The sequence below is a fragment of the Papio anubis genome, chromosome 11 (assembly GCF_008728515.1).
Source record: "Papio anubis isolate 15944 chromosome 11, Panubis1.0, whole genome shotgun sequence".
In the NCBI taxonomy this organism is placed as follows: Eukaryota; Metazoa; Chordata; class Mammalia; order Primates; family Cercopithecidae; genus Papio; species Papio anubis.
The window spans coordinates 73895512-73922753 of record NC_044986.1 but is presented as its reverse complement, the minus strand read 5'-3'; the positions used below and the strand labels follow the sequence as shown (position 1 = coordinate 73922753).

The window sequence follows — 27242 nt, the reverse complement described above, 5'->3', positions numbered from 1 at the left end:
TATGACTCAAAGCCTTTTTGAAATACTGCCATATAATTAAAGAAAACCAACTTAATGATCTAACATTTAGCATTATTCTTTACAGTTTTACTCTTGGACTGGAAAATAGTTGTAAAAAATAGCTTCATTTAATTAGGATGAGAAACATAACACACATATATAGATGCATATATATAAATTTTTTTTTCTTTTTGCTTCATTTTAAAAATTATTATTCGTAGAAATAGTCTACTATGTGTGACCAAGAAAATTAATTTAAGATTTGTGCTTTATTCTTTCCAGTCATTCATCAACAAGCATTCATTGAGGATGCAAAAGGATCTCAGGAGGGATGTACATTCAAGACACACCATCAAGGGGCTTATTGTCTAGTTGGGGAGATAAGACTTATACACAAAAATAGTTACGTGTATGTATCAAGAATTATGGAATTGACTGCCTTCAAAATATGAAAGATGGAAAGTGCTTTGGAATATCAAGCAAGGGGAAATAGGAACGATACTTTAAGGAGGGTGTGCATTCATTCATTCATTCATTCATTCAACAATTGTATATAAAGCATGTACTGTGTTCTAGGTACTTACATGTGGGTGCTATAGATACAGCAAGGACCGAACAGACCAGGTCTCTGTCCTTACAGAATTTATCTTCTTTTGAGGTTAGGCAAGCAATAGACAAGTAAAAAGTAAGTCAACAATGTGATTTCGGGGAATGATAAGCCAGTGAAGGAAACGAAACAGTGTGAGGGGACAGGCCAGTGCTGTGTGCGCCTAAGTGCACATACTTGCTTGCTCACATCTCAGTCGTGGCTTTAGAAAGGATAGTCAGGAAAGGCCTTGTAGGAGGAGCTGGCCTGGACTCAGACCTGAATAAGGAGAAAGAACCTGGAGAAGGGGTAGCATTCTGTCCTCACCTTGGAGGACCAGGAAGATGTGGTTTGGAGGACAGGAAAGGGACAGACATTCTAGAACATTTCAGAGTATCTGAGCTCTTTTTTTCCACCAGGGTGTGGGGTTGTGGTGTTTTGCATCAGGTAAGGCTCAGGTGAATCAATGCATAATTGTGGCAGCCAGAAGTCTGGTAGCTGTTCACGGTGAGAGATGTTTTTTTGCATCTTCCAGTAGGGCCATTCTGGGATGAAAGATATCAGAGTGTCTAGCACCCAACTGGCAGCCATTGAGCTGGGGATTTATTTAGCACTTACTTCTAGAGTGCTTGCTATGTGCCAGGCACTGTTTTGAGTGCTTTACAAACATATTAACTTACTTAATCCTTACAACTCTTTGTCGTAGATGCTCATCTTCGGCTTCTCTGTCGTACGCAGGAACTGAGCCTTAGAGAGTGGTCTGCTCTAGGCCACATCTCTGGGAAGTGTTCTGGTTTTGCCGTCCTAGCTCTTAACTCTTGTGCTTCCTTTTCGTGAGACGAGAGAGCATCTGTGTCACTCAGGACACTTCTGAGCATCCCTAGCCTGGAGCAGAATGAGAATTGGGGCCTTTTTTTTTTTTTTTTTTTGAGACAGAGTCTCACCCAGTCGCCCAGGCTGGAGTGCAGTGGCACGATCTCAGCTCACTGCAAGGTCCGCCTCCCGGGTTCACGCCACTCTCCTGCCTCAGCCTCCCGACTAGCTGGGACTACAGGCACCCACCACTAGGCCCGACTAATTTTTTTGTCTTTTTAGTAGAGACAGGGTTTCACCGTGTTCGCCAAGATGGTCTTGATCTCCTGACCCGTGATCCGCCCATCTCAGCCTCCCAAAGTGCTGGGATTACAGGCGTGAGCCATTGCACTTGGCTGAATTGGGGTCTTTTCTAATTGCTTAAGGGGTCTAAGGAAGTTCCACCCTGATGGAAACATTCTCGGTCTGCCCAGTATGGTACCCACTTGCAACATGTGCCCATTGAGCACTTCAGTGTAGCCAGTGCAACCAAGGAACTGAGCTTTTAATTTGTGTTTAACTAATTAACATAAATATAAAACTAAAAACTGAAGGAATATAAACTATTTGTCTGTTAAATAATACTTGTTGTTTTGGTAGGACTAATTTTCACAAGCTGCAACAATTGTTGCAACACACGAAACATTGTTATATGTTAGTGGGGGTGTCGGGTGCATGAATTATTTCTGGTATCTCTTTAGGAATTTTTAATATTAATGATATGTTGAAGTAAAAATATTCTGGATATATTGGGTTAAATATGAAACATTTTACACATGAATATTACATGTTTCTTTTTTTGAAATGTGGCTAACTGGGACATTTAAAATTATAAATATGGCTTGAATCTTTGAATATTTCTATTAGAGGGTGCTGGGATGAAGTTTACCCTCAAGCCTCTAAAAAGAGGGTCAGGCACGGTGCCTCAATGCCTGTAATCCCACCACTTTGGGAGGCCGAGGCAGGCAGATCGTTTAGTGAAACCCCAACTCTACTAAAAAAAAAATTAGCTAGGCGTGGTGGTGTGCGCCTATAGTCCCAGCTACTCGAGTGGCTGAGGCATGAGAATTGCTTGAACCCAGGAGGCAGAGGTTGCAGTGAGCTGAGATCGCACTACTGCACTCCAGCCTGGGCAACAGAGTAAGACTCTGTCAAAAAAAAAAAAAAAAAAGAGAGAGAGAGAGAGAAAGAGAGAGAGAGAAGAAAGAAGGAGTGCTTGAACAAAGAGGAAGTAACTGCTGTGTTTTGGGTGGATATTGAGCCATCATCCTAAGCACCAGTTCTCCTGGACTTCTGGGCTCTTGCTGAGCTCACTCCAGTTTCCAGTTCCCGGGACTAACATGCACCACTGTTACTTGGGTTTTGCAGATGGAATTGCCACATGGATAGAGGTTGGTGGGAACTCATACATGAACACGACCCCCATTTTGCTCAAAATGGTGTGGATTTGGCTGGAGTTGGGGAGTCTCTCAACCATATGCGACTTCTGCCTTCTGCCCTTGCCTGTTTCCTGCAAGGAACGAGGCCTGCATTGCCACTGGCAGGAAGCAGCTGTCTACCCAGCACGATGCTTGAGGGGTCAAATCCTGCACCTAGTCCCAGAGGTGCCCAAAAGAAGGAGGTGAGAGGGCTGTGCTTGCTTGAGGGAGCCTGCAGAGCCAGGGAACAGTCTGCCAAAGTGACTCGGGCTACTGAAATCCAAGTGGCAGCAAATGGCCAACCATTGTCTGGCTCCAACTCTGTCCCAGCCTCCACTTGTCTGTGTCTCCTCAGAGGTACAGCTTGGGGCAGCCTCCCTGTCACCGTAGTTTCAAGGAGGGGTGTGGGTTTGTATAAGGGAGATGGGGCTCCTCCATAACTAAGTCAACTGAAGACTCTTCCAGGGTCACTCAAGTGGAGACGTTGAAGACCAGGTAGCTGACCACTTTGCCAGTGCAGAGACCTGAGTCCCAGGCAGCCCAGGCCCCTGGAGATAGTCACATGTTCCACTTTGCTCTGCTGTGTTAGCATTAAGATCTCACCCATTGGCTGTTCAGGTGACCCCAGCCCTGACTGCACACTGGAATTACTTGGAGAGCTTTATTTTTCTAATACATCAGAAAAATACTGATGCCTGGTCTTCCCCACAGAGATGCTGATGTAATCGCTCTGGGGTGTAACCTTACAACCAAGGTTTTAAAAACTCTGAAGCTATCTTTCCCTGAGAGGATATGATGCATTGAAATGAACTTTCCCAAAGTGCTTCAGAATTACAGTGGATGGGGGTGCAGGATGCCTGTTGAAAATGCAGAGTTCTAAGCTGTTCATCAGACCTTTGGAATCAGAATGTTTGGAAATGCACTTGTAACCTACAGCCCAAGTGGATATTCAGTAGGCTGCCATTTCAACATCACCCTGTGAAATCATTAGCAACTCAGTATGGATTTGCTTCTTATTTCTTGTGCTTTTTAAGAAGGCCAAGAGAGTTAAGGTAAAATTGAAAGGAAGTAATCTCTAATGGTGAAATTTCAGGCTCTTAGATAGGGAACGCTTTTAGGGGAAAGGAGGTCTTCTAGAAGCCCCTGAAGTGATGACAAGGAGTGACCACCAACTCCTCAAGCCAGAACTGGGGCAGTGTTTCACTTAGTCATCCGGGATGAGGACTCTGCCCTTGTGCAGTGGGAAAACAGCTTATATCAAGGCTTGGCCAGGCCTCCTTTGGTCCCAGGCTGGAGACTGCTGGGACTTCAGCCATGAGATGGTTGGATTGTGTTTCTTTGCATTGGTGCAGTGTCTCCTGGAGACTGCTTTTGTTCAGTCACTACTGAGGCATGTATTCATTAAATCACTGTGCGTACTCAGGTAGCAGTGCAGAGCCACCCTCTCTGCCAAAATTGAGCCAGCCCATCCTGCATGGTCTAAGGTTTTCCTTAGAAAAGTAGCCATAAGCGATGGGCTCCCACTACTCCCTGCTTTATTATTTGAGGTACAGAGAGCATATGACACACTTGAATCCCACGTGAGTTAGAGTTCAGTGTGGGATCAGAGGCTGGTTTACTCTTTTCACCAGGAAGCGATCTTGAGAAGCCTGCGGATGCCACTTCCCGTGGCTGGGTTTTATGGACTGCTTTTGATCTGAAATCTAGAGATCCCCGTTTTCATCCTTGTCAGCCTTCAGTAACTCAGTCACCGTAGATCAGTCCTCATCATCTCCAGAAATTTATTAATCATGTTCATTTCCAGACAAAGCCTTAAAAAAACAACACTCATTCATCAGCATGGAAAGGCTACCGGCTTCTCTTGGAGAATCTCCTATACTATGCGAACAGCGTGAGTGTCTGTGTGTGTCTGTGTGTGTGTGTGTGTGTCTGTGTGTGTTTTAGTATGTATGTGCCTGTGTGTAGGCATGGAACTATGGAGGCTTTAGATATTGTCATTCACCTGCTGGTATATCAGATATATCAGGTTATTAAACAGAGAACTAGAAACTCTCCTAGAGTGGCTACAGGAGCACTGCAGATTCTCAACTGTGCTTCCCCATCTTCGCCCGGATGTTTGGCAGCCAGTGTGTCAGGATGTATTAGCCTCTCTCCAAGGGTCCAAGTGCAACTTAAACTGGATGACCATATTCTCTGGCATCTACTCAGAGCACTTTTGAGAATGAAAAGGAGGTGCTCTTAATAATTATTCCAGGACATCAAGCAAACTGGGAAGTAGAGTCTCCTTAGGCATATTCACTTGGCACGGTCTACTGTCAAGAAGTGTCTATTCTTGGCTTATTAAAATGCCATCAGAAATCAGTGAGCATTCTGATAGAACAGGGAATTCCTTTTATGGTATTCTTGGCAGGTGATCTCCTGTGTCAACTTAAATGTCCCCAGGGACTGAAAGCTCAGTGCCACATGCAGCAGCCGTTCTATTGTTGGATGATTGTCACATTAGATTGGGACTCATTAGAAAACTTTTCTGATATGAGATTGGAAAATATGCTAATAATATGTACAGTGATGCAGGCAACTTAAAATTTGCTTGGAGAGAAAGAGAGGGTTGCTATGGTTTGGGAAAATGAGTGGGGCCAATGCTTACCCTTTCTGAACCCATTTTTGGAGGGCACAGCCATCACAGCGATCCATGAAAAATCTTCCTGTCTTGGATGCTCTTTCACCAAATAACTCGGGAAAGCTGATGACATGAAACAGAGTTTCACAAGGGAAAGTGGAGAAGAAGTTTCTGAGAGACAGGAGGCCTTATACCCACCAATTCAGGAAGGAGCTTTGGGGTCATGGATTAAAAGAACAAAGGCAGGGGGTCAGACTTGGATTTGAGACTAAGCTCTGCCTCTTATAGAGGGCATTTAAGCTCTCTGGGCCTCAGTTGCTCCACCTTTAGAATGGAGATGCCTCTTCCTTTTTGAAGACAGTGGGTCCTCCCTCAGTTGAATTTAGTGGGACTTCATCAATTGCTCCACACAGAGCTCCTCCCCAGTCTGTCACGTTGAGTGCAAAACACTGCCTAGGTCCATCCAGTCACTCAACAAGCATCCATGGGGGAAGCATTAAGGAGCTTTAAATGCACTGGGTTCTCTGAGAGCAATGTTAGTCTTCATGTTCTTCACTCCTTCTCATCCTCCTTCCATGGAACACCCCTAGACTCCACCGCCTGCAAAGCTCATTGCCCATTCTCTGCAGCGTCCTCCTGTTCATGTATAATTTTTACTCACTAGTGGGGTCATTTGTTGAGTGTCTGTCCCTGCTTCAGACTGTAAGATTCATGAGGGCAAGGGCTGTGGTTCTTTGGTCCTCTGCTATATATTCAGGTCTAGTACAAAGCTTGGTATACAGCAGTCATTTAATAAATATACATTGATTGAATAAATGAACGAGTGAATGGTGGGGCCACAGCCATGATTGATACCCTTTCCATCCTCAAGAAGGAGATCACAGACAAGAGACTCGGAAGAAAACTTATGACTACAATAAAGAGTAAGAAGTGCTTTATTTAAAGCATCCTCAGGTCCCTTGCATGGAGTAGCAGATTCAGGGTAATTAGGGAAGGCTAAGAGTTGACCTTTCTGGGCCTGAATGGATTGATTATTCAATAGAAGAGAAGAGAAGAAAAGAAAAGGAAAGAAAAGAAAAGAAAAGAAAAAAGAAACAACCAAGACTTAAACCTACTCAACCACCCTATGCACTTGAAATGTCATTTAAAATAAAGTCTAGCATGGTAACTTCAAGTGACAAACACAGGTGATGCTGGAGAGGACGCGCCAAGCTGACCAGCATTCTTATGAAGTTTGACTGGCACAGAGCACACAAGAGAAGTCATATTATTGCCAAACAGTTCTTGCAGTGGGCAGAACCTGGACAAAGGGAACTGTTCTCTCCTCCCTAAGTCTTAGATATGGCTGGGAAAAACAGACAGAGTCATGACCCTTGGTTCCTTTGTTTTTGGAAGTCGTGGACATTTTTCTTTTTTAGCACTGTTTCTTTCTAATGATAAAGGAAACAGTATATTGATGAACTCCTATTTTTCATTTGTGGTGATTTCTGAATGCTTTCTTTGGAATCCAAAACCTCCTCACCACACCTTTACAAGTTTTATGGTTCTGGGTGAAAGCATGTTTTCAGAAATCTAAGCCTACGAGTTGTTTGTTTGTTTGTTTGTTTGTTTGTTTAGAGGGTTTCACTCCCATTGCCCAGACTGGAGTGCAGTGGTGCCATCTCAGCTAACTGCAACTTCCGCCTCCCAGGTTCGAGCAATTCTCTTGCTTCAGCCTCCTGAATAGCAGGGATTACAGGCACACACCACTGCACCTGGCTAACTTTTGTATTTTTTATAGAAACGGGATTTCACCATGTTGCCCAGTTCACTTGAACTCCTGAGCTCAAGTGAACTGCCCATCTCGGCCTCCCAAAGTGCTGGGATTACAGGCGTGAGCCACAGTGCCCAGCCTAAGCCTATGTATTTGAAGTAAGGGTTTTAAGTGGTTTTTTGTTTTTGTGTTTTTGTTTTTGTTTTTTTTCAGCCATGGCATCATGGTTAAATTCATGAGGTACCTTTCAATGGAGACGATATTTCAACTTTAATTACAAACCAAACACCTTGCTGGCATTGTCCAGCCCATCGAACTAGACTCTGAAAATGATTTTGAGTTCCAGCCAGTTTTCTCCCCTTTGGAAACCTTCAAAGTATATTTTTAAAGATATATTAAAGAAATTTTGTCCAAATGGCACATGCCTAAACCTAAACAGTTTAAAATGTTTTTACAGCCATGTTCAAAGTAAAAGAATATCTTGAAAGAATAAACTTTTTACCTTTTATAAACAAGGTTAAAAGCAGTGATTCTCAAAATGTGGTCTCTGAACCAGTAGCATCGGCATCACCTGGAACTTGTTAGAAACGCACATTCTGGCAGGGTGCAGTGGCTCATGCCTGTAATCCCAGCACTTTGGGAGGCTGAGGCAGGTGGATCATTTGAGGTCAGGAGTTTGAGACCAGCCTGGCCAACATAGTGAAACCCTGTCTCTACTTAAAATACAAAACTTAGCTTGGCATGGTGGTGCACATCTGTAATCCCAGGTACTTGGGAGGCTGAGACAGGAGAATCACTTGAACCTGGGAGGCAGAAGTTGCAGTGAGATGAGATTGTGCCACTGCACTCCAGCCTGGGCAATACAGTGAGACTCTGTCTCAGGAAAAAAAAAAAAAAAAAAAAAAAAAGAGTCTTTTGATGCTATGAACATCATCTGGCTTCTGGCATCCTGCTTTGCCCAAGAATGAAAATTCCAGTTCAAGTTCCGTAAAACAAGGCATTCTTCTTCAGTTTTGTGTCCCCTGCCAGGTCAACTCTGAACCTATAGTGGATACTCAGCAACTGTGTGCACTGAATGAATGAATGAATGAATGAATGAATGAATGAATGAATGACTTGTAGGCTGATGTGGGAGGTTCAGAGAAATTTATTCTAGCACATAAAGATCTTCTAATGGAGTGGATGAGGGATGGAATTTGGTGATCAGGCTGGGGATACACTGAAATAGGCAGGCAGGTTATGACAACAAGAGTCCCTAAGCCCTGAAAGGATGAAGGTTCTCCTCACAGATAAATTTGACACATGGAAAAACCATGCAATAAGCTTAAGGAAGCGCACCTCAATTCTGATTTCTTCCTGATAACTATGTCAAAGCTCTTAAAACTGTGCAATAAGATCTTCATGCATTTTCTGGCCCTTGTCTTGCCAGTTCTTTCACCGTGTAGCTGGTGTGCCTGGTCTGCTGAAGTATGAAGCATACTCAAACATCATACACATGCTCTTCCTTTTAAAAAATGACCTTGAGAAGATAACAAGTGAATTCCACAGACAGACTCCATTTCTTCTCTTTTGTTTGCAAAAGTGTGAGGCTGAAGGAGGAAGGAAAGCTTGGGTTAACTGACCACATTCACATCCCCCCACCCTCAAACAAATGCCCCACACATGTGGAGTACATGGTTTTCTGACTGTTTATCTCCAGTGACCCAGAGTTCCAGGTCCCCTGTGCTGGAGAGGGCACAGAGGCATTATTATCACCCAGTCCTCACTGGGTGAGAAGGAGAATGGTGAGACCATTGTAGGAAGCAAGGTGAAATCAGGGGCTGTGGGCCAGGCTTCCAAAACTCGCGTGAATACATGTGCTGAGGTTTATGCTACTGACACTGCCTTCCAATTTTCCAGACTGTAGGAGTGGCAATTTACTGAGCATGAGGGATGCTATCTTATGAAACTTTCTACTTCATTCAGGAAGGGTAGTTTGTAAGAATTCAATTGTAAATACAAAAATACCATTTTTTTCTGAGGCGAGGGCAGGAAGGAGAGATGTCAGAAGTAGACGGGTTAGGGCTTTCTCTCTGGAGACCTGGATTTCAGCCCGCTGCAAGTCTTAACAAAGAGGCATGCTAGTATCATTCTTAGCAAGCCCAGTCCATTGTTATGGTCAGATTCAACTCTGCAATGGAGAAAATGGAGTGTGACATGTTTGGTGCCAGGAATGTGAGCATGCACCTGCGCAGTCGATGTTGGTGTCATATTGTCAGCTGAATGGTTATTTAGTAATTTTGGCCAACTCCCTTGACACTATGGGGCTTAGATGGCATTACTTTCTGGGATGCACTGATAAGCCTTTTACAAAGCAAGACCTTGGTCCAAAATCCTTGCTGTAGAAGATGAAAATTTTATGTTATTTCTAGGGGTGCTTTCAATGTTCCATTAACCCACTGAGGAGCTATGACCAAGCTTGGCCTTGAGATTTAGACTTAGAGACCAGATGCCCTCTATCTATTTCATTATCTTCCAGAGGAAGTTGTTGAGTGTTTGTAAAGTGGTTATAGGATCAAGGGAATACTCTTTTAAAGTTCCTAATTATATCTTGGACTTTAGCTACAGTTCCCGAAAGACAAAATGAGGCATCTAAGAAATTCATAGCCAGCTTTGGGCATCGTTTGTAGGCTAGAGTGCAGTGCAAGGGAAAGGCGGGACACACATAACATCTCTGTGGCTACGTGGGGATAGATTCTGGAAATGAAAGGAGAAATTCCAGCTTCCTAGCGGGTAAGATCAATGCTCTAGAGAGGCAAGGGTCACTTGCATGTAACACAAATTTCTTGGAGATACCCACTGCCATTGAATTGAGAGATGTCGGTATTCCTGTGGGAGGGTTATGATGTTTGAGTTTTTAAATGTATATATGCTTCTGAATTCTACTTGTGGGTTCTGAGAATTTTTCGTCCGTTTTGTAAATTGCAGTAAAATATACTTAAGATTTACCATTTCAGCCATTTGTAAGGGTACAATTCAGTGGCATTTACTACATTCACGTTGTTGTGCAATCATCATCACCGTCTGTGCTAGTTATTTGCATTGTCATAAAGGAATATCTGAAGATGGGTAATTTATACAGAAAAGAGGTTTATCTTGGCTCATGGTTCTGCAGACTGTACAAGCATGGCACCCACATCTGCTTGGCTTCTGGTGAGGACTTCAGGAAGCTTACAATCATGGTGAAAGGCAAAGGGGGAGCTGGTGTTTCATATGGCAAGAGAGGGAGCAGGAGCAAGGGGACAAGAAAGAAGTGGGGAGGTCCCAGACTCTTTTAAACAATTGTATCTCTCACTAACTCATTACCACTGGAAGGACACCAAGCCATTCATGAGGGAACCACCTCTATGACCCAAACACCTCCTACCAGGCCTCACCTCCAACACTGGGGGTCATGTTTCAACAGGATATTTGGAAAAGGATAAACATCCAAACCATATCACCATCCATATCCAGAACTCTTTCGTCTTACAACACAGAGACTCTGTACCCATTAAACAATAATTCCCCACTTCTCCCTCTCCCCCATTTCCAATGAACCATCATTCTACTTCCTGTCTCAATGAATGTGACTACTCTAGGTACCTCCTATAGGTAGATTCACACAATATTTGTCCTTTTGTGTATAGCTTATTTCACTTAGCATAATGTCAAGGTTCATTCATGTTGTAGCATGGACCAGAATTTCCTTCTTTATTAACACTGAATAACATTCCATTGTATGGAGAGACCACATTTTGTTTATCCATTCATCTGTCCGTGGACACTTTGGGTTGCTTCTACCTTTTGGCTGCTACAGACATGGGCATATAAGTATTTGTTTGAGTCCCAGCTTTAAATTCCAGTTTTGCCTTTAATATAATTTCAGAACTGGCAGGGTTTGAGAAGTAGGGCAAAGATAGCCACAAATTTAGACCTTAGTGACAGTGAGTGGCAACTTCTGACCTGACTATGCTACAAAAGATTTCTCATCTCATAAACCTAATTAAATTAAAAATCCAGTTGGCCAAACTCACATGCACTTAAGCCAGACAATTTCTTAAAAAGCTCATTAGCTGCAAACTTGCGCGCTCCACCAGCAGATGGAACTTCTTCCCCTAGGTTTTCAATAATTGGACAGGAAAGGTCTTTCAAACTTTAGACCTCAAATGGAAGATTTTTATCATGCTTGCCAGTGCATTGCTTTTAATGTCAGTGGTAAAGTTATGCAAAAAGCAACCTTTTAATTTTATGATGCAATGATGTAAGACTTCAGTGTCATTAAACCTCGACTTGCAGGAAGGACACGGTTTTAGGGAAAGTTTTCTGACTTCCTGTTACAATTGCTTTCCCTCATTTCAGTTATAATAAATTAAGCCCTACGAGGAACATATTGAACTTTTCTGTATTTTCAATATGGGCAAAATGAGATGAGCATCATCAACAAAATCCAGGATGCAGGAAAACACTCCTTCAATGTTTGGGGAACACAAAACTGCAGAAGTTCACATGACTCTGGCCCTATAGTTACGTCACAGGAAGCCCTCAGAAGGGAAGAGATTGGGCAATTGGCTTGTAGTAATCGTGTCTCAGATTCTTCTTTGGGGAGCATTAAAAAAATGAGAATTCAGACACTCTGTGTCTATCTGCGTGAGTCAAATTTTCTTCTGCCCTCTCAAAAAAAGTCCATGACTGCAGTTAACTTTGTTTATATACTGATGGATGCATGATTTACAGTAAACTTATAGTAAGAGGGAGCCCTCTTTTTTTCCAGGGCTTCGTATGTATTTATAGTCATTTTGAAGTGACCTGATTTGAAAATGGACAGAGACAAACTGCTGGGGGGCATGCAGGTGGTGAATAAATACTGATAGAGACCCGCAGGTGGTTAATAAATACTGATACAGACCCGGTCTTTGTGATGAGAGGAATCACGGTTTGTCTCTGTGCCCCTTGCAGCGTGTTTGTCTGTGTGCATACAAATACACACAAATATATTCACTTATTATTGGTACATTGGCATTTCCATTATTTTATGCTTCTCCATCTCACTTTCTCATGATATCTGTTTTCACAGATTCCTAGTCCTGATTCAAATCTGAATTCTCTACTTCTTCACGTAATGCTCCCCACATCTGCCACCTCAGTTGAATCTGTTTTTCCTAAAGACATAGTTGTTTCCCTCACCTCTCTCTCAATGTTGCTGTTTCTGTTTTGTTTGTTTGTTTGTTTTGTTTTGTTTTGTTTTGAGACGGAGTCTTACTGTTGCCCAGGCTGGAGTGCAGTGGTACGATCTCAGCTCACTGCAACCTCCACCACCGGGATTCAAGCGATTCTCATGCCTCAGCCTCCCCAGTAGCTGGGAATAGAGGTGCACAGCACCACGCCCAGCTAATTTTTGTACTTTTAGTAGAGATAGGTTTTCACCATGTTGCCCAGGCTGGTCTTGAACTCCTGACCTCAGGTGAGCCACCTGCCTCCACCTCCCAAAGTGCTGGGATTACAGACGTGAGCCACCATGCCCGGCCATCTTTATAACCCAGGAGTGCTGGACACTCTGGCCCTCCATTGCCCTTCTGTTCTTGTAGAAATGTGTTTTCTCCAGGCTTCTGCTGTCTGACCAAATCCTTCCTCTGTCTGTCCTTCTGATGCTGTCACCCACCTAGGTCCAGGTCCCTCCCCCTATACAGCGATGGCTCTGTCCTCTTCTGTTCTCAACCTCAGCTCCCGCCATCCCCTTCGAGTCTGTGTGTAGGACTGTCCTTGCTATCCCTGTGTGTGTCTCAGACCCTCGACCTTGACCACCCCGGTGCTCTTCTTCCTGCTCCACTTTCACCAGGGATCCTGGAGATCCTGCCATCACCTGGAACTGCATCTCGCCTTTATTCCGGGTTATAAACTTCAGAGTCTTACTCAATGAGGGTAATCCACGTTCTCCCACCTCTCTTTTGCTTCCACTATACTGTGTCTTCAAACTAATTCTCCAGCCTTTTCTCCACATATTTATTTATTTAACAAATACTGAGACACTTTGCTAGTTTCTTGGAATGTAGTGATAACTAAAAATGGACACACACCCGGCCTTCACAGAACTTGCCATCCAGCTAAGGAAAGAGCAGAGCAATTGATCAAAATGATTGCACAAAGACATGTAAAATTGCTGCTTTGCTAACTGCTACACAAAACAGACTATACCTATAGGCAGGGAAGTGACAGCAGAGCTGATTTCTGAAGGATGGGCATCTCATGCGAGCAGGTGAGGCTTCTAGGAGGAGGGAAGTGCTTGTGCAAAGACTCTGTGGTAGTTGGGGTGGGAGGCGTCAAATGGTGAATGAGAAAGAACTGCAAGTTAGGTTCCTGGAGTCTAGATGTGGAAGCATGTGAAATAAAGTCAGAGAGGAGGAAAAGATCAGAGTTTGCAAGGCCTTGTGGACTCTGTCAGGGATTTTTTTTTTTTTTTTTTCTTCATACCAAAAGCTATGGAAGACATTTGAGGTGATTTAAGGAGGGATTCTCTCCAATTTACATGTGTGTCCTAAGATTTCAGTCCATTGCACACTGAATATGGCTTCATAGTATTGCATTTTTGAAAGCACCAGATCCTAATGCCTGTAAAATCATAGAGATTTTTGCTAGGCTTCCTTACATGTGAACAAAGCAGTTTAACTCTTATCTGGCAATCCCATGCATTTTATTTTAATGCTATAATCCCAAATACCAACTATAAAGCCCCTCTTTCTTCTTCCTTTCTTTCATCTTGAATACATCTCTACTTAATCTGTTGTTTGGAGTCTTGGTTTCCAGAGAATCAATTTACAGCATTTTTGTGCATGTTCTTCCATAAGTCAAATGTGATGTTTCAGAATGCTAGCTTGGGAACTTAGGGGACCTATGGATGATTAAATGGCTCTGCAGAAATATTCCAGATATTTTTTAATGTATAATAACAAAAATCCTTTTATGGTGGCAAGATTATATATATATATATATATATATTTTTTTTTTTTTTTTTTGAGACCGAGCCTTGCTCTGTTGCCCAGGCTGGAGTGCAGTGGCATTATCTCGGCTTGCTGAAACCTCTGCTTCCTAGGTTCAAGCAATTCTCCTGCCTCAGTCTCCTGAGTAGCTGGGATTACAGGCATGTGCCACCACACTCAGCTAATTTTTGTATTTTTAGTAGAGATGGGGTTTCACCATATTGGCCAGGCTGGTCTTGAACTCCTGACCTCAAGTGATCCACCCACCTCAGCCTCCCAAAGTGTTGGGATTACAGGCATGAGCCACCGTACCTCGCCTATATCTTCTTCTAAAGAGAACCATTCATGACTTAGGAATGACAAGAACATATAAATTATACTTGCTAAACTGTAAAGAGAAAAAAATCCTTTTCTTTTTCCCTTAGGAAAACACTGATACTCAGTCTGAGTTTCTGGAGGGGTAAAGCCTGCAAAAGCATGGGCTTTTCAAAGCTCACAGAGGCAAGGAGAGGGAGGGGATGGGTCAGACCACCACTCAGTTTTCTGTAGTGATGGCAGAGCTAAGACCCAGACTCAGGAGAGAGCTAATCTACGGCCCTTCTATGTCTTGTGTTAGTTTTGTGGGATGACATTCTGCATGAGCAATTGATTGTGCTTCTGGAAACACAAACTATGAATCTGAGTGTCCATGGAGTTTACTCTTGTGATCTTATGAAACTAGCCTCTTGCATACAGATTTAGGGACAGGCATATTGTCAGCATGTTCAATCAGACTTACACATACATGGTTTACAGTTAGCGTAAGTGAGGGCTACCTTTTCAAGCCAAAAGTTTTTAGTTTCTACCAAGGTCCCATGTCATAATCACCTGTTTCGATCTCCTTATTTCACAGATTGGGAAACTGAGTCCCAGAGAGATTAAGTGATGTGCTTAAGAGCATGTTGCTTATAGGGGCAGAGTGGAGATTCACACCCAGGTCTTCTGTGTCCTGTGCTCTTCCTTCCCCACATCACTCATCCTGTGTGCCTGGTTGTACTAGTCTGTTTTCACACTGCTGATAAAGACATACCCAATACTGTGTAATTTATAAAGAAAAAGAGGTTTAATGAACTCACAGTTCTACGTGGCTGGGGAGGCCTAACAATCATGGTGGAAGGCAAGGAGGAGCAACTCACATCTTACATGGCAGGAGGGAAGAGAGAGAGCTTGTGCAGGGAAACACCCCTTTATAAAACCATCTGATCTTGTGAGACTTATTCACTATCACAAGAACAGCAGGGGAAAGACCCGCCCCCATGATTCAATTACCTCCCACCGGGTCCCTGACACAACACATGGGAATTGTGAGAGCTACAATTCACGATGAGATTTGGGTGGCGACACAGTCAAACCATATCACTGGTGTCTATCCTTTCCTAGGACAGCCAGGTGAACTTGGAATGTCAAAAATTCTTCTTCCTTCTTCCTTGGTTTTCCAGTTCTCCCTTTCTCTCCCCCTTCCACTTTGGGAGTCTGCAATGAGGTTGGTGCTGCTTCTCTGCCTAATCTGATCCTTCCTTGACATCCTGGAGATAACTATTGATATGTGTAGTACTTCTTACATTCAGAAGGGACTCCTGAGTAATTTAAAGGCCTGACTTAACTGTTTTAGTTTTGCATTTCTCTGTCTCTCACTCTGGCCCTTGTGCATAGATGTTCAATAAATGTTTGTTGGCATTGTTATTAATAAATTCACCAGGCCAAAAACATTATAATTTAGATGTTGGAATGATATTATCTCTCAAAAAAAAAAAATGTCTCCAGATTGTTTTGCCTTGGGAGTTCTCACGTCTGTTTTTTCTTTTTTGTGTGTGTGAGACAGGGTCTTCCTTGTCACCCAGGTTGGAGTGCAGTGGTTTGATCACAGCTCAACTGCAGCTTCAACCTCCCAGGCTCAAGCGATCCTCCTGACTCACCCTCTGGAGGAGCTGGGATTATAGGCATGTGCTACCATGCCTGGATAATTTTTTTTAAGTTTTTCTGTAGAGATAGGGTCTCTCTATGTTGCCCAGACTGGTCTTGAACTCTTGGGCTCAAGCTATCTTTTAGCCTTGGCCTCCCAAATTATATTTTTTAATATAGTGGATTTTATTATATGTAAATTATATACTTCAATTTAAAAAGTCCTATGCTTTTGGGATCATATATAGAGAATTGTCCATTTTCTGAGAAGGGTCTCTGCTGTCAGTAGGCAGCTAAACCCTGATCAAACATGCAGAATCATTAATTAGGGTCATTTGTTCTGCTGTGAGCTGAGAAGAATGTGTAAAATGTGCTCAGGAGAGAATTAATTCATCCTCCTCTCTGTACTTTTTCTAGTACTCCTAGCACGATTCTCTAAGCCTGCAGGCCTCATACATATGTTCTAATGGGCTAATTGTTAAAGCGACATTTGTAAATTAATCTCTGACTTGAGCTAAGTGGTTTCTCCTAATGGCTTTAATTCAGTGACTCCCATTCTTGGTCACATGTCAGATTCACTGGAGCAGCTTGTGAAAAAGAGGTGCCCAGACTTCCCCTCCCCCAGCTCATGATTTGCTGGTCCTCGGGTGGGATGAGGGCATCTCTGCTTTGGAAGGAAACTCCTCAGGAGACTGGATTCTGGTGGTAGCCACCTTTGTGAGCCTCGGCTCTGAATCTGCCTCCCAAGGCCATGATGCCTCACACACCCGCTGAAAGCATATGGACCTAATCGCAGCAACTCCAGCCCAGGTTCTAGAACAGGAAACGTCTCTAAGAGCCAGCTTTCCTGACTCAATCACCTCTATACATCACCAAATCTGCCTTTTTCCTGAAGTGCTCCATCACCTGAGGGGGAATAGTCTATGCTTGGCTTTACTATTTTCCATTTTCATGAATTTTCATAAACTTTGTCAGACATTTGAAAGATCTTCATGGCCCGCAGAGATTTTCATCTAGTGAGATGGCTGTGGACTTTCCCTCTCTCCTCCCCATTTTGCACTAGGCTTCTTCTTTGCATCAGGTGTTAGGGACAGACTTTTTTTTTTTGGAGACAGAGTCTCGCTCTGTTGCCCAGGCTGGAGTGCAGTGGCACAATCTCGGCTAACTGCAACCTCTGCCTCCCAGGTTCAAGAGATTCTTCTGCCTCAGGCTCCTGAGTAGCTGGGAATACAGGCAAGCACCACCATGCCTGGCTAACTTTTTATACTTTCAGTAGAGACAGGGTTTCACCATGTTGGCCAGGCTGGTCTCAAACTCCTGACCTCGTGATCCCCCCACCTCGGCCTCCCAAAGTGCTGCAATTACAGGTGTGAGCCACCGCGCCCGACCCCCCTTTTTTTTTTTTTTTTTTGGAGACAGAGTCTCACTCTGTTGTCCAGGCTGGAGTGCAGTGGCACACTCCTGGCTCACTGCAACCTCTGCCTCCAGGGTTCAGGTGATTCTCTCCTGCTTCAACTTCCCAAGTAGCTGCAACTACAGGTGAGCACCACCACAAATGCTAATTTTTTGTATTTTTTGGTAAAGCCAGGGTTTCACTGTGTTGGCTAGGCTGGTCTAGAACTCCTGGCCTCAAGTGATCCGCTTGCCATGACCTCCCAAAGTGCTGGAATTACAAGCATGAGCTACTGCACCCTGCCCTTAAAAAAAAAAAAAAAATACACTGTGTGTGTGTGTTCCTGGCATTCTTTTGTGCAAACACATGTCTTGTTTGATCTTGGAGTTTTGAAAATAGATGACTCAAAGCACCATTGTTTCAGTGACATTTATCAAATTGCTTTTGTTTTTAGGAATCTGGCACACTAAGTACTCAACATCACCACACAGTATATGGGTGTTTTCAGTAAATCTGAAAAGGTGACAATTCATACTGTCCAAGGTGGCTGAGGTGATTTGTTGAGCTCAGACTATGGCACGTTTAGCAAGCAGGACAGGCTCTCAAGCAAGTTAGCAGAAGTACCCTGAGAGGCAATGCTCAAATTATCTGTGTATCAGACTGCTGCCCCCAAGCCCTTCTGTGGGACAATGCTTTGTTACATGTTTGGTTATTTCTTATTCTATGACTTAGCTGCTGTAGGGCAGGGATGCTTTGCTTTCTGGGGGACTGTGCTTTCCTTGGCCTCATTTTACCATGTCCCTTGGGCTTCTGTCCTCCTTGTCCCTGAAACTATAAAAGCTCGCAAAAGGATTCCCAATGGCCCCACTCCTTCATGAAGAGATATTAGAGTAGTGTTACTATGTAGAAAGAAGGACATTTTGGGAAAGGAGAGGATATTGAGATAAGAGCCCTACTTTTCCTACCCTTACCCAGTTACTAATGATCCATCTAGGCAATAGTTCATTTTGTATTGGCTAAACCTGTATTATATGATTTATCACTAATTACATAATAGCGTGGGATTAATCTATGTAAGAACGACTCTATAAAAAAGAGTATATTTTGCCAGGTGCAGTGGCTCATGCCTGTAATCCCAACACTTGGGGAGGCCGAGGCAGGTGGCTCACTTGAGGTCAGGAGTTTGAGACCAGCCTGGCCAACATGGTGAAACCCCCTCTCTACTAAAAATACAAAAAAATTAGCTGGGTATGGTGGCAGGCGCCTGTAGTCCCAGCTACTCGGGAGGTGCTGAGGCAAGATAATTGCTTGAACCTGGGAGGCAGAGGTTGCAGTGAATTGAGATTGCGCCACTGCACTCCAGCCTGGGCGACAGAACGAGACTCTGTCTAAAAAAGAAAGAGTATATTTCATGACTCCAAGTGGCCTTCCATCTTCTGTTATTCTTGGGCCTTATGTATAGCATATCTTAAATACTTAGATGACTGTTTGGGGGGCTTTATAATATTACCATTACCATGTACACTAAAATGTAATCATTTTGTGTTTTCAAACTTGGAGTTCTCAGACAATGAGGATTTGTTAGACAGATAGAGAAAGAGAGACTAAACTGACACTTCTAAGGTGGCTTTGCTAGGGGCCTAGAGAAGACAAGTCTCTGATGGGGATTCTATTTTCATGGCCACATCCAAAGTGTTGATGTGTTTTCTACAGCACCTGGATCTGGGCTGACAATGTGATCGAGCCTGACATGATAAAGAGGCATTTAGCAAGTTTCAAGACTACATGCACAGTTACCTTAATACTGGGATGCACAGCATCTCCCTAGGGAGCATTTTATGGTACATCTTGGGGCATTTTGCCTATCCTGTATCTCACTGAGAGGAGGCTTTCCAGCTGAACACGTGGACCCAAGCGCATATCCATTCAACAGAATCTTCAGGGCCAGGGAGCTGTGGAGTTCATTTCCCTCCTGGATTTCTTCCCCCTCTTACTCTATCAGAGAGATGCTGATATTTGAGTTTTCATCTTCAGAGGGCAGCAAGATTCCTGCCTTCCTCCTGTCACTGGCTTGTTTGCTTGAATAAGGAACGCATTAGTCCCCATCACCGACTGCAAGTGGAGGCAGCTGGAGCAAGTTAGTATCAGCTATGTTGGACATCTGGATGCTGCGACAACATTGCCATTGCAGGGCTCTTAGATTTCGAGTTCCTTACAGAATGATGTAGAGGCCATTTGCAAGGACTTGTTTCCTATCCTTTTCTGCAACAGTGGCTTTGGGTGGCCTAGGCCTATATAGCCAGCTCTGACAGATGCTCAGCATTCACAGATACACACACAGGGAGCCAAATGGACAGGGATTAGTTTTAAATCAGCTGTTTATGAATGGAGAAGAGGCCCTTCTCCTGGGTTCTGGACACACCCCTTCTCTTTGCAGCTTTTTGAGAATGAGGTCAGGGCCAGGATCTAACTGCTTATGCCTCAGAAATAGCAGCACAGATCAAAATTAATCTTAAGCTCTTTGTTTTGCTGCCTTCTTTAGATAATAGAGGAAAAATCGGAGGCCTGCTCATGTTTTTGTTTGCTTGTTTTTGTGTGTACCTTTGAAAGGAACATATGAATGAATGTGTGTGAAGGGAGGGGCTGAGGTGAGGCAGCTAAGAGGGATTAGTGCTGGGCAGATGATAATTACTGATAGACTGCAGCATTCAATTGGAGCATGTTTTAGTTTTTTTTAAAAAATGGCCGAATGAAATAAACCTCAGCGGTGTATTGTTTTAGCACCTCCCTTTATATGGAGATTTTATCAGTTGCTATGAAACTGCATATTCATTTTACAGTGTCCATTTGTTTTTAATGGTCATTTTCTGGACTGTGCAAGCCACCATCCTGCCCCAGGAGCTCCATGGAGTTTTGCAATGCTTTAAATGAGTATCTCATGCAGACTTCATTTTCTGTCAGCCACTCTGGCACACATACAAAATACAGGTGTGTGTGTGTGCGTGTGTGTGTGTGTAAGAGAGATAGATTCTGTCTCTCATACACAGGCACAAACACACACACACAGCTTGATCATACTTAGTCTTTACATAAATTGGGATTCCTCTCTACCCACCAGCCAAGGCCTGAGAGATGTCAATAGGTGGACACTGAGGAGACTGACTTCCAATGCCCTTCAACCTGCAGTCTCTTCAGAGTATTAGCATACCTGAAAGGTTGACCTCGCAGCCAGGCATTGTGTGTAATGGTGGTGCTTACTTTTTGTTCTCAGGCTTAATTGTTGGCTGAAAGCATCTTCTTTATTTCTCACTATGCTTTATTTGCATTAATAGTCTCCTCTGTGAAAGATTAAAGAAAGTAGGATGTGTAGTGAGGACAGAAGTGTCGGTGTCAGCCTAATCTGCTACATATTCATTCGATGGACCTTAGCGTGACAGGTATCCACTGAAGGAGATGCCAAAACTGTCTTCCATCCATGGAGATTAATTTTGAGTGAAAAGTGTAAAGTAGGACAAGAATTGTCACATAACTGGCCTAATGGATGGCCTAATTGACTTCCTGAACCTAAACTGTTCTCCTAAGTATTTCAGAAGTGTTATAATCATATAGATCATACATGCAGTGAATATATCTTTATGTATGTACACACATACACACATGGACATTTGTACGAGCAAATTTGTGCTCTTCAAATTGGTATCTCTTGTGTAGAGACAGAAAGTAGATTAATGTGGTCTGGGGCTCGGTGATGGGAAAGGGGATTGATTTAACAGGCATGAGGGATCTTCCTGGGATAATGAAAGTGTTCTAAAACTGGATTACAGTGATGGTTGCATAACTTAGTAGATTTACTAAAGTCATTGATGAATTGTACTTTTTAAATGGGCGAATATTGTGGTATGTAAATTATGCCTCAATGAAGCTGTTAAAGTTGACATTCCTCTATTGGAGTTGCTGCAGATCCTAGACTACATATAATATGAAAAATTGTGTCACCTTAAATTTTCACCTGCTCTTTTCCCACTGAAGTTTATCAACTTCAATTGCATAGAAGCTGAACTTTGAGATAACAGGGCCAGATAAAAACCCAGTGCCCTGAGATATAAAAGGCTACCCTGACCCCTATTGGCAAGGAGCGAGGTTGCTGCTCATTGCCATATGAGGAGCCAACCGTGAGGCAGTAATGGGGGGCTGGGGATGGGGGTGAGATTTCCAAGCAGGTCACCGAGAGCAATGGGCACCATATTTCAAAGCTGCTTCTGCATGTGTCAAAAAACCCAAACATCCTGAGGTCCAACTCTGAAGTGATGGCATTTTCCTCTTCTTTTGCAGGTTGTCTTAGTCTTTGCTCTCAGCATCGGTGCACTTGTAATATACTTCATAGATTCGTCAAAGTGAGTATTCAAATATTCTTTCTTGCCCTTGTTTCATAAAAAATCATAAGCCTTTATGTTGATCCATTTATTTACCTTAACACCAACCTTTGCCAGACCTTCTAAGTGCAGAAGATTTTGGAGGAAGCTAGGGCTACACTGTGCTGATTTTCTAAACGGGAAAGAAAGTTCTGAGAAGGAAGGCTACTTTAAGTATGCTGGCATAGGAGGGTGAGGTATCTGAGGTCGAGTCTTCTTGCTGGGTATTACTTATTTTTAAAGAGCTGTTTCTTGATGATGTATTTGCATTGAAGATGTCAAGTGGGTAAGATGACTTGATGGGAATTTGCAACTTCTGGGAGGGTGACAGTTTCCCACAGATGAGGGTCTGAGCCATTCTTGCCATGGTTGTAGGATCCTTTTCTCAGTTGGGTTTCCAATGCTTTGATCTTACTGGAGGTCAGCTTAGAAAGCATGGTGCTATCCTTTCACCTGCCAACCGGGTATTCAGCTGAAGCATTGCATGCTGGTGCTTCTTGACTTGTGAAGGTAAGGAGATGGATGGAGGAGTTCATGATGACCCCCAGAGGTGGAGGCCCGTGACCATTTGAGGACGTCTAGAGTAGACACTCATGCAGACTCCTTGGGTGCCAGCTGAATGGACTGGTGCTCCAGGGTGAGCCTGGGTGACAGATGATAAAGACCTTGCAGAAGGATGAAGAGGGCACAGACTAGAACTGCAACGTTGCAGCCAGTTCTGCCCTGATTCCTGCAGGTGCCAATCCTGAGGAAATAATTTGTTCCACCTATACCATTGCAATCATGAAGTTGACAGCATCAGGGAAACGAGCTGGAGTCTAACTCATTTTCTGTTGTGGCGTGAACTTGGCCACTCTGGTGACAGTGGCCTTGAGCTTGTTGCCCTTATTGTCCACTGTGTGAGTGTTTTGAACTTTAACTCTATCTCTGGTATGGTTGGCTACTAGACTTTGATACTAGGAAACCTCCCTGGTGTGCCTGTTGGCTCAGACTCTGATGTGCCTGAATTCTGAGCTTAGTGCTCCTTTCCTGTGGCTTGGGATGGTGGTAATTTCATGCACAGCTAAACTCAGAATTTCTCAGAGCCATCTGGTCGCCGGCCAAGGATTTTGTGCATTTGGGTGCAGAGGCCAAAATGTCAGTCAGGGAAAATAAAGAAAATATCTCCTTTAATAACCTGTCTCTGGGAATCAGCCAAGTCTAAGCCTATCAGAGGGCCTTCAGCCCATCCGCATGTGCGAGACTGGGCTGCCCTCACCCATCTCAGATGGAGAGTCCTTTCAATGCTGTCGGGAGACAAGATTCCACATGCTCCCTCCATCAACTCTCCCGAGCCAAGAAAGAGAAGAGCTTGTTTAAGTTTGGAAGACTCCCATTGGCATGTCATTGAAGGTAAGCCCCCTTTTTAATATTTACTCTTAATGATTCTGGACCCTATTTGTATTGAACTGAAGATCCTCTAAAGCCCCTGGTCTTATTTCTCCAATCTCTCTCCAGGGGTGTTCTCACGTGTCGTGGGGTGTAGACCCTGCCAACTTCCATGCAGAGACTCAGGAAAGAGGTTTGGGCTTGTAGCTTGTGTGCCCCAGAGAGAGAAAACCCTAATGTGGAGGTGAGTGTGTTGATGGGTTAGAGGCCCAGATGCCTCAGCCAGCACCTTCCTTCCCTTTTCGTTTTTTTTATTTTTTTAACCTTTTGTCCCTCTGTATTTTTCAGAAATAAAATGCTCTTTAGATGGATTTGGATTGTGTCTTTTTTTACAGTCTACTGTAAGGCAGTCTTTTGTTCTGTGGATCCTGGTGTTCTCCATTTCCATGTGAGAAGATGAAGAGGAATGAAATTCCCCAATGCATACCCTCTTCCCCTAATGTCCTACACCATCTCAATGTCCTTTGGCTTTAATTATGATCCTTCTAGGCCTTGGGGAAGACAGCACTGGGAGGCCTGTCTGATTCCGGTTTCTTTTATGAACTTGCAAATAGTCTGTCCCAAGGATGGAACTTCAGTCCTGTCCTCACCTTTTCCTGGCAAAAATGCCGATAAGGTTAGAAACAAGGCTATTCCCATTCTGCCTGAGGACTGTCCTAGCCTCATCCCGGCATCTCTGTTGCTAAACTATGTGGTTTGGCATAGCAAGGCTTTGTTTATAAGAAGACTTTCTGGTTATTTATATAGAAACTTTTCATTTTCATGACTTCATTTGGTTCTGAGACCATATTTGAAGATTCTGTCCGGTGGCAGGCCCAATCAGTGGATTCAGCACAAGGGAGTTTTCCATCTTCCTTGGGAAAGACAGCAAGCAAGCTCAGTTTAAGTTTGGGGGAGAATTAGTGTAGAATCTCTAAAGCCATCTCTATGATAAGTCCATAGATTTCCAAGAATAAAACACAGTGAAACCTATTAAAAAACTATAATCGAGCTTAGTGAATGAGAAAAAAAATGAAATTCTATCCACATATAGGATGCAAATGGAAATAAAGTGAGAAAGTAGAATGTACATTCTTAAAATCCATGCCTTTCATTCAAAACTGTTACCAGTTTTACACATTCGTGGTTTGGCTGGCCATCTGGATATTTTGGAAAGACAGCTTTAAACTTCTCGTGGAAGTTATATTAAATCTTCACCCTGCAAAAAAAGCACCCAGAATTCTCCAGATGAATTGTAGTTAGTATTTACACCCTTCAGATAAATAAACTAGGGGATGGTCTATAGGCTTTCCCACAAGTGAATCTAAACCAATAGACATGAGTGAAATGGCTTGTCTCAGTGAATTTTAGCCAGAGCTGCCCCTCTCCTACAGAATGCTGAGGACTGTCCTGTAGCACAAGTTTGAGATTCCAGGCTCTCTGCACCCAGCCCTTTGAAAAGTGCGAGGAATGCCGATTAATGTATAAAACAGGCTCCCGTGGTCTGCTGGACCAGCTATGTCTCAAGGCAGGTCAGCTCCAGTTGTGCAAGTGGACAAGCAGGCTAGGTGGTTATTTTACTTCTGTGCATTAGCAGATGAGTAATACAGCTCAGAGAAATGTCATCATTGGTGGGTTTATGATCTTTTTAACCTTTCAAAGCTCTTTTTACTATCCAGAGGTGATGGATAAGTCACTTCCAAAGACAGCTGCACAACTTTCATTTTTGGCCATTAGGCAAAGACAGATCCCAGCATAGAGCGTTTTCTTTGGGTCTGGTCTTAATGATCCTAGAGTGATTGTGAGGGAAGACTCATTTGTGTGGCCTCAAGTGATTACTATCTAGCTAAGACAGATTGTCCTCAGAGCTCCTGGAATTGAAAACAAAGATAATTACATTAAACCTTATTAAAATTGTGCTTTATAATCCCAGCAGTAGACTCTCTAGAAACACCCAAGCAGACAAAGATGTCTCTGGACCAAGTCTTTGGTCAGACATCACGTTAGTGCCTTAACAAGCACAGACAAGCATTGAGCCCTCCACACACCATCTCCCCAAAGCTCCAATTAGCCATACAAGGTGGATTGTGTACAAAAAGCTCCCTTTCTTTTTCATTCTTTTTAAAAGGACTCCTGCCCAATTTATGTCACATGTCACTTTAGCTCCTAATTCTGATGTCTCCTGCCACCTACGCCGACCCTGTTCTCCCACACATTCTGATCCTTGTGAAGCAAAGATTTTTTAGAAATTGTACAACCAAGTCAAGAGTGCCTGCAGACACCCTGTGGGTGCTAATGTCACCGTTGCTGCTTCCGTCCTTGTCTATTTCCTCCCTTTGACACAAGAACAGCAATTCTTATCTAACAGATAAGGAAAAAAAAACAAAGACCCACCAGTGTCAGCATGAGAGCGAGATTCATGGATTGCATAATGCAGCAGTCTCTGTTGCTTTCAGAATTTCAAAAGAAAGTTGGAAGAGACAGAGGCCCAGAGCTCTGGGTATTTGCATTTTTACCAGGGGCATTCTGGGAAAGGATGACTCACATGTGTGAAGATATTTATTCCTTTGATTCATGTTTAAATGCTGCTACTTCTTATGCTACGGTTATGTGGATTATGAATATTTAATGCTGCATATACTGAAAATGAAGGTCAAGTCCTGCTCACTGGTGACTTCAGTGCAGGCTCTTGTCTCTGAAAGGGAAGCTACCTGCTGTTCACGGAGTAAAGCTGAAAGGTTATACGTTGTGAAATTTTTCCTTAATGACTTTATCTGCTCCAAAATGGCCGGCACACAATGGGGGCGCTTGCTGATTTTGCCAGTCTTTGCTCTTGGCTTCTGGTATCAGCACTGCTGTTTTGGGGATATAGACGTTAGGAAGGAGGAGGGAACAGCAGCACAAATTTTGTAGAGCATCTCACCCAAGGGCCCAATTGCCAAGGCGACAGTGGGGTTACATTTGGAAAATGGCTTCTCCCTAGTCTTTTAAAATTTTACTTTTGCATCCACTCACCCATTTATTCATTTTGTCTTCATTTATTAGTTTGAAACACCTTCAAATGTGACAATGCTATGTATTTTCCAGGCAGTAAAATTGCTTATGGTTAAGGAAAACTATCTTTAAGATTGTGATAGAAATTGACCAGATTGTTTTCATAGTCTCTGAAAATAAAACTGGCACCGTTGATGTATTGGGGATGCCCAGAGCTTTAGCAGAACTGGTTAGTCGCCCAGTAGTTTCTCTCACTCCAGTCTTCACATAGCCTGGCCTCTCATCCCTTGGCCTAGAAATTCTCTTTCAAAAGGGAAGCGAGGGCAAGTTGTTGGAGGGAACTAACGTTCACTGATTATGTGCTGTCTGTGAGCTACAGAGCAAGGCACTTTACCAAAAATAGCACATACAACCTCATTGAATTCCCCTAACAACTTCTTAGGGTAGGTATTACTATTCCCACTTTACAGATGAGGAGGCTGAAGCTGCAGACATAGCCCAAGCCATGTAGCTAGTAAGCAGTAGAACCAGGATTAGATTCCAGCACGGCTCATTCTAAAGCCATCTCTCTTCTAAGTGTCAAGAAGTAAATTTCCAGATTGTGGAAGTAACTGATGGGGTTTAATGAGATGTTGCAAGAAAGGGAAGTTGCCTTACCTCATCCTGCCAATGCATTGGTCTTGTTTTCTCTTTTGTTCTCCCTTTCTCCATTTCTCACCCTGAGAACCAAGTGTGCAGTTGTGGGTACGTAGGAGGCTCCTATCACAGGTCTTCCACGTAAGACACTGCCCTGGATCAGGTGCTGTCTGATGTCTGTTTGGGCCTTGATTCAGTCCTTCCTAATAATGGCGTAATGCGACCGACTTCTCTG

General features: G+C 43.4%; 1 protein-coding gene across 47 annotated transcripts in view; it reads left to right on the top strand.

The window, feature by feature from the left end:
* KCNMA1 (potassium calcium-activated channel subfamily M alpha 1) overlaps nucleotides 1–27242 on the top strand; it is a 766524-nt gene that overhangs the window by 361107 nt on the left and 378175 nt on the right. For all 47 annotated transcript variants that reach the window (XM_021943995.2, XM_017962870.3, XM_017962890.2 and 44 more), the window contains exon 3: nucleotides 21891–21952. In XM_021943995.2, coding sequence (XP_021799687.1) covers nucleotides 21891–21952 — 62 coding nt within the window. The remainder of the gene's footprint in view (nucleotides 1–21890; nucleotides 21953–27242) is intronic.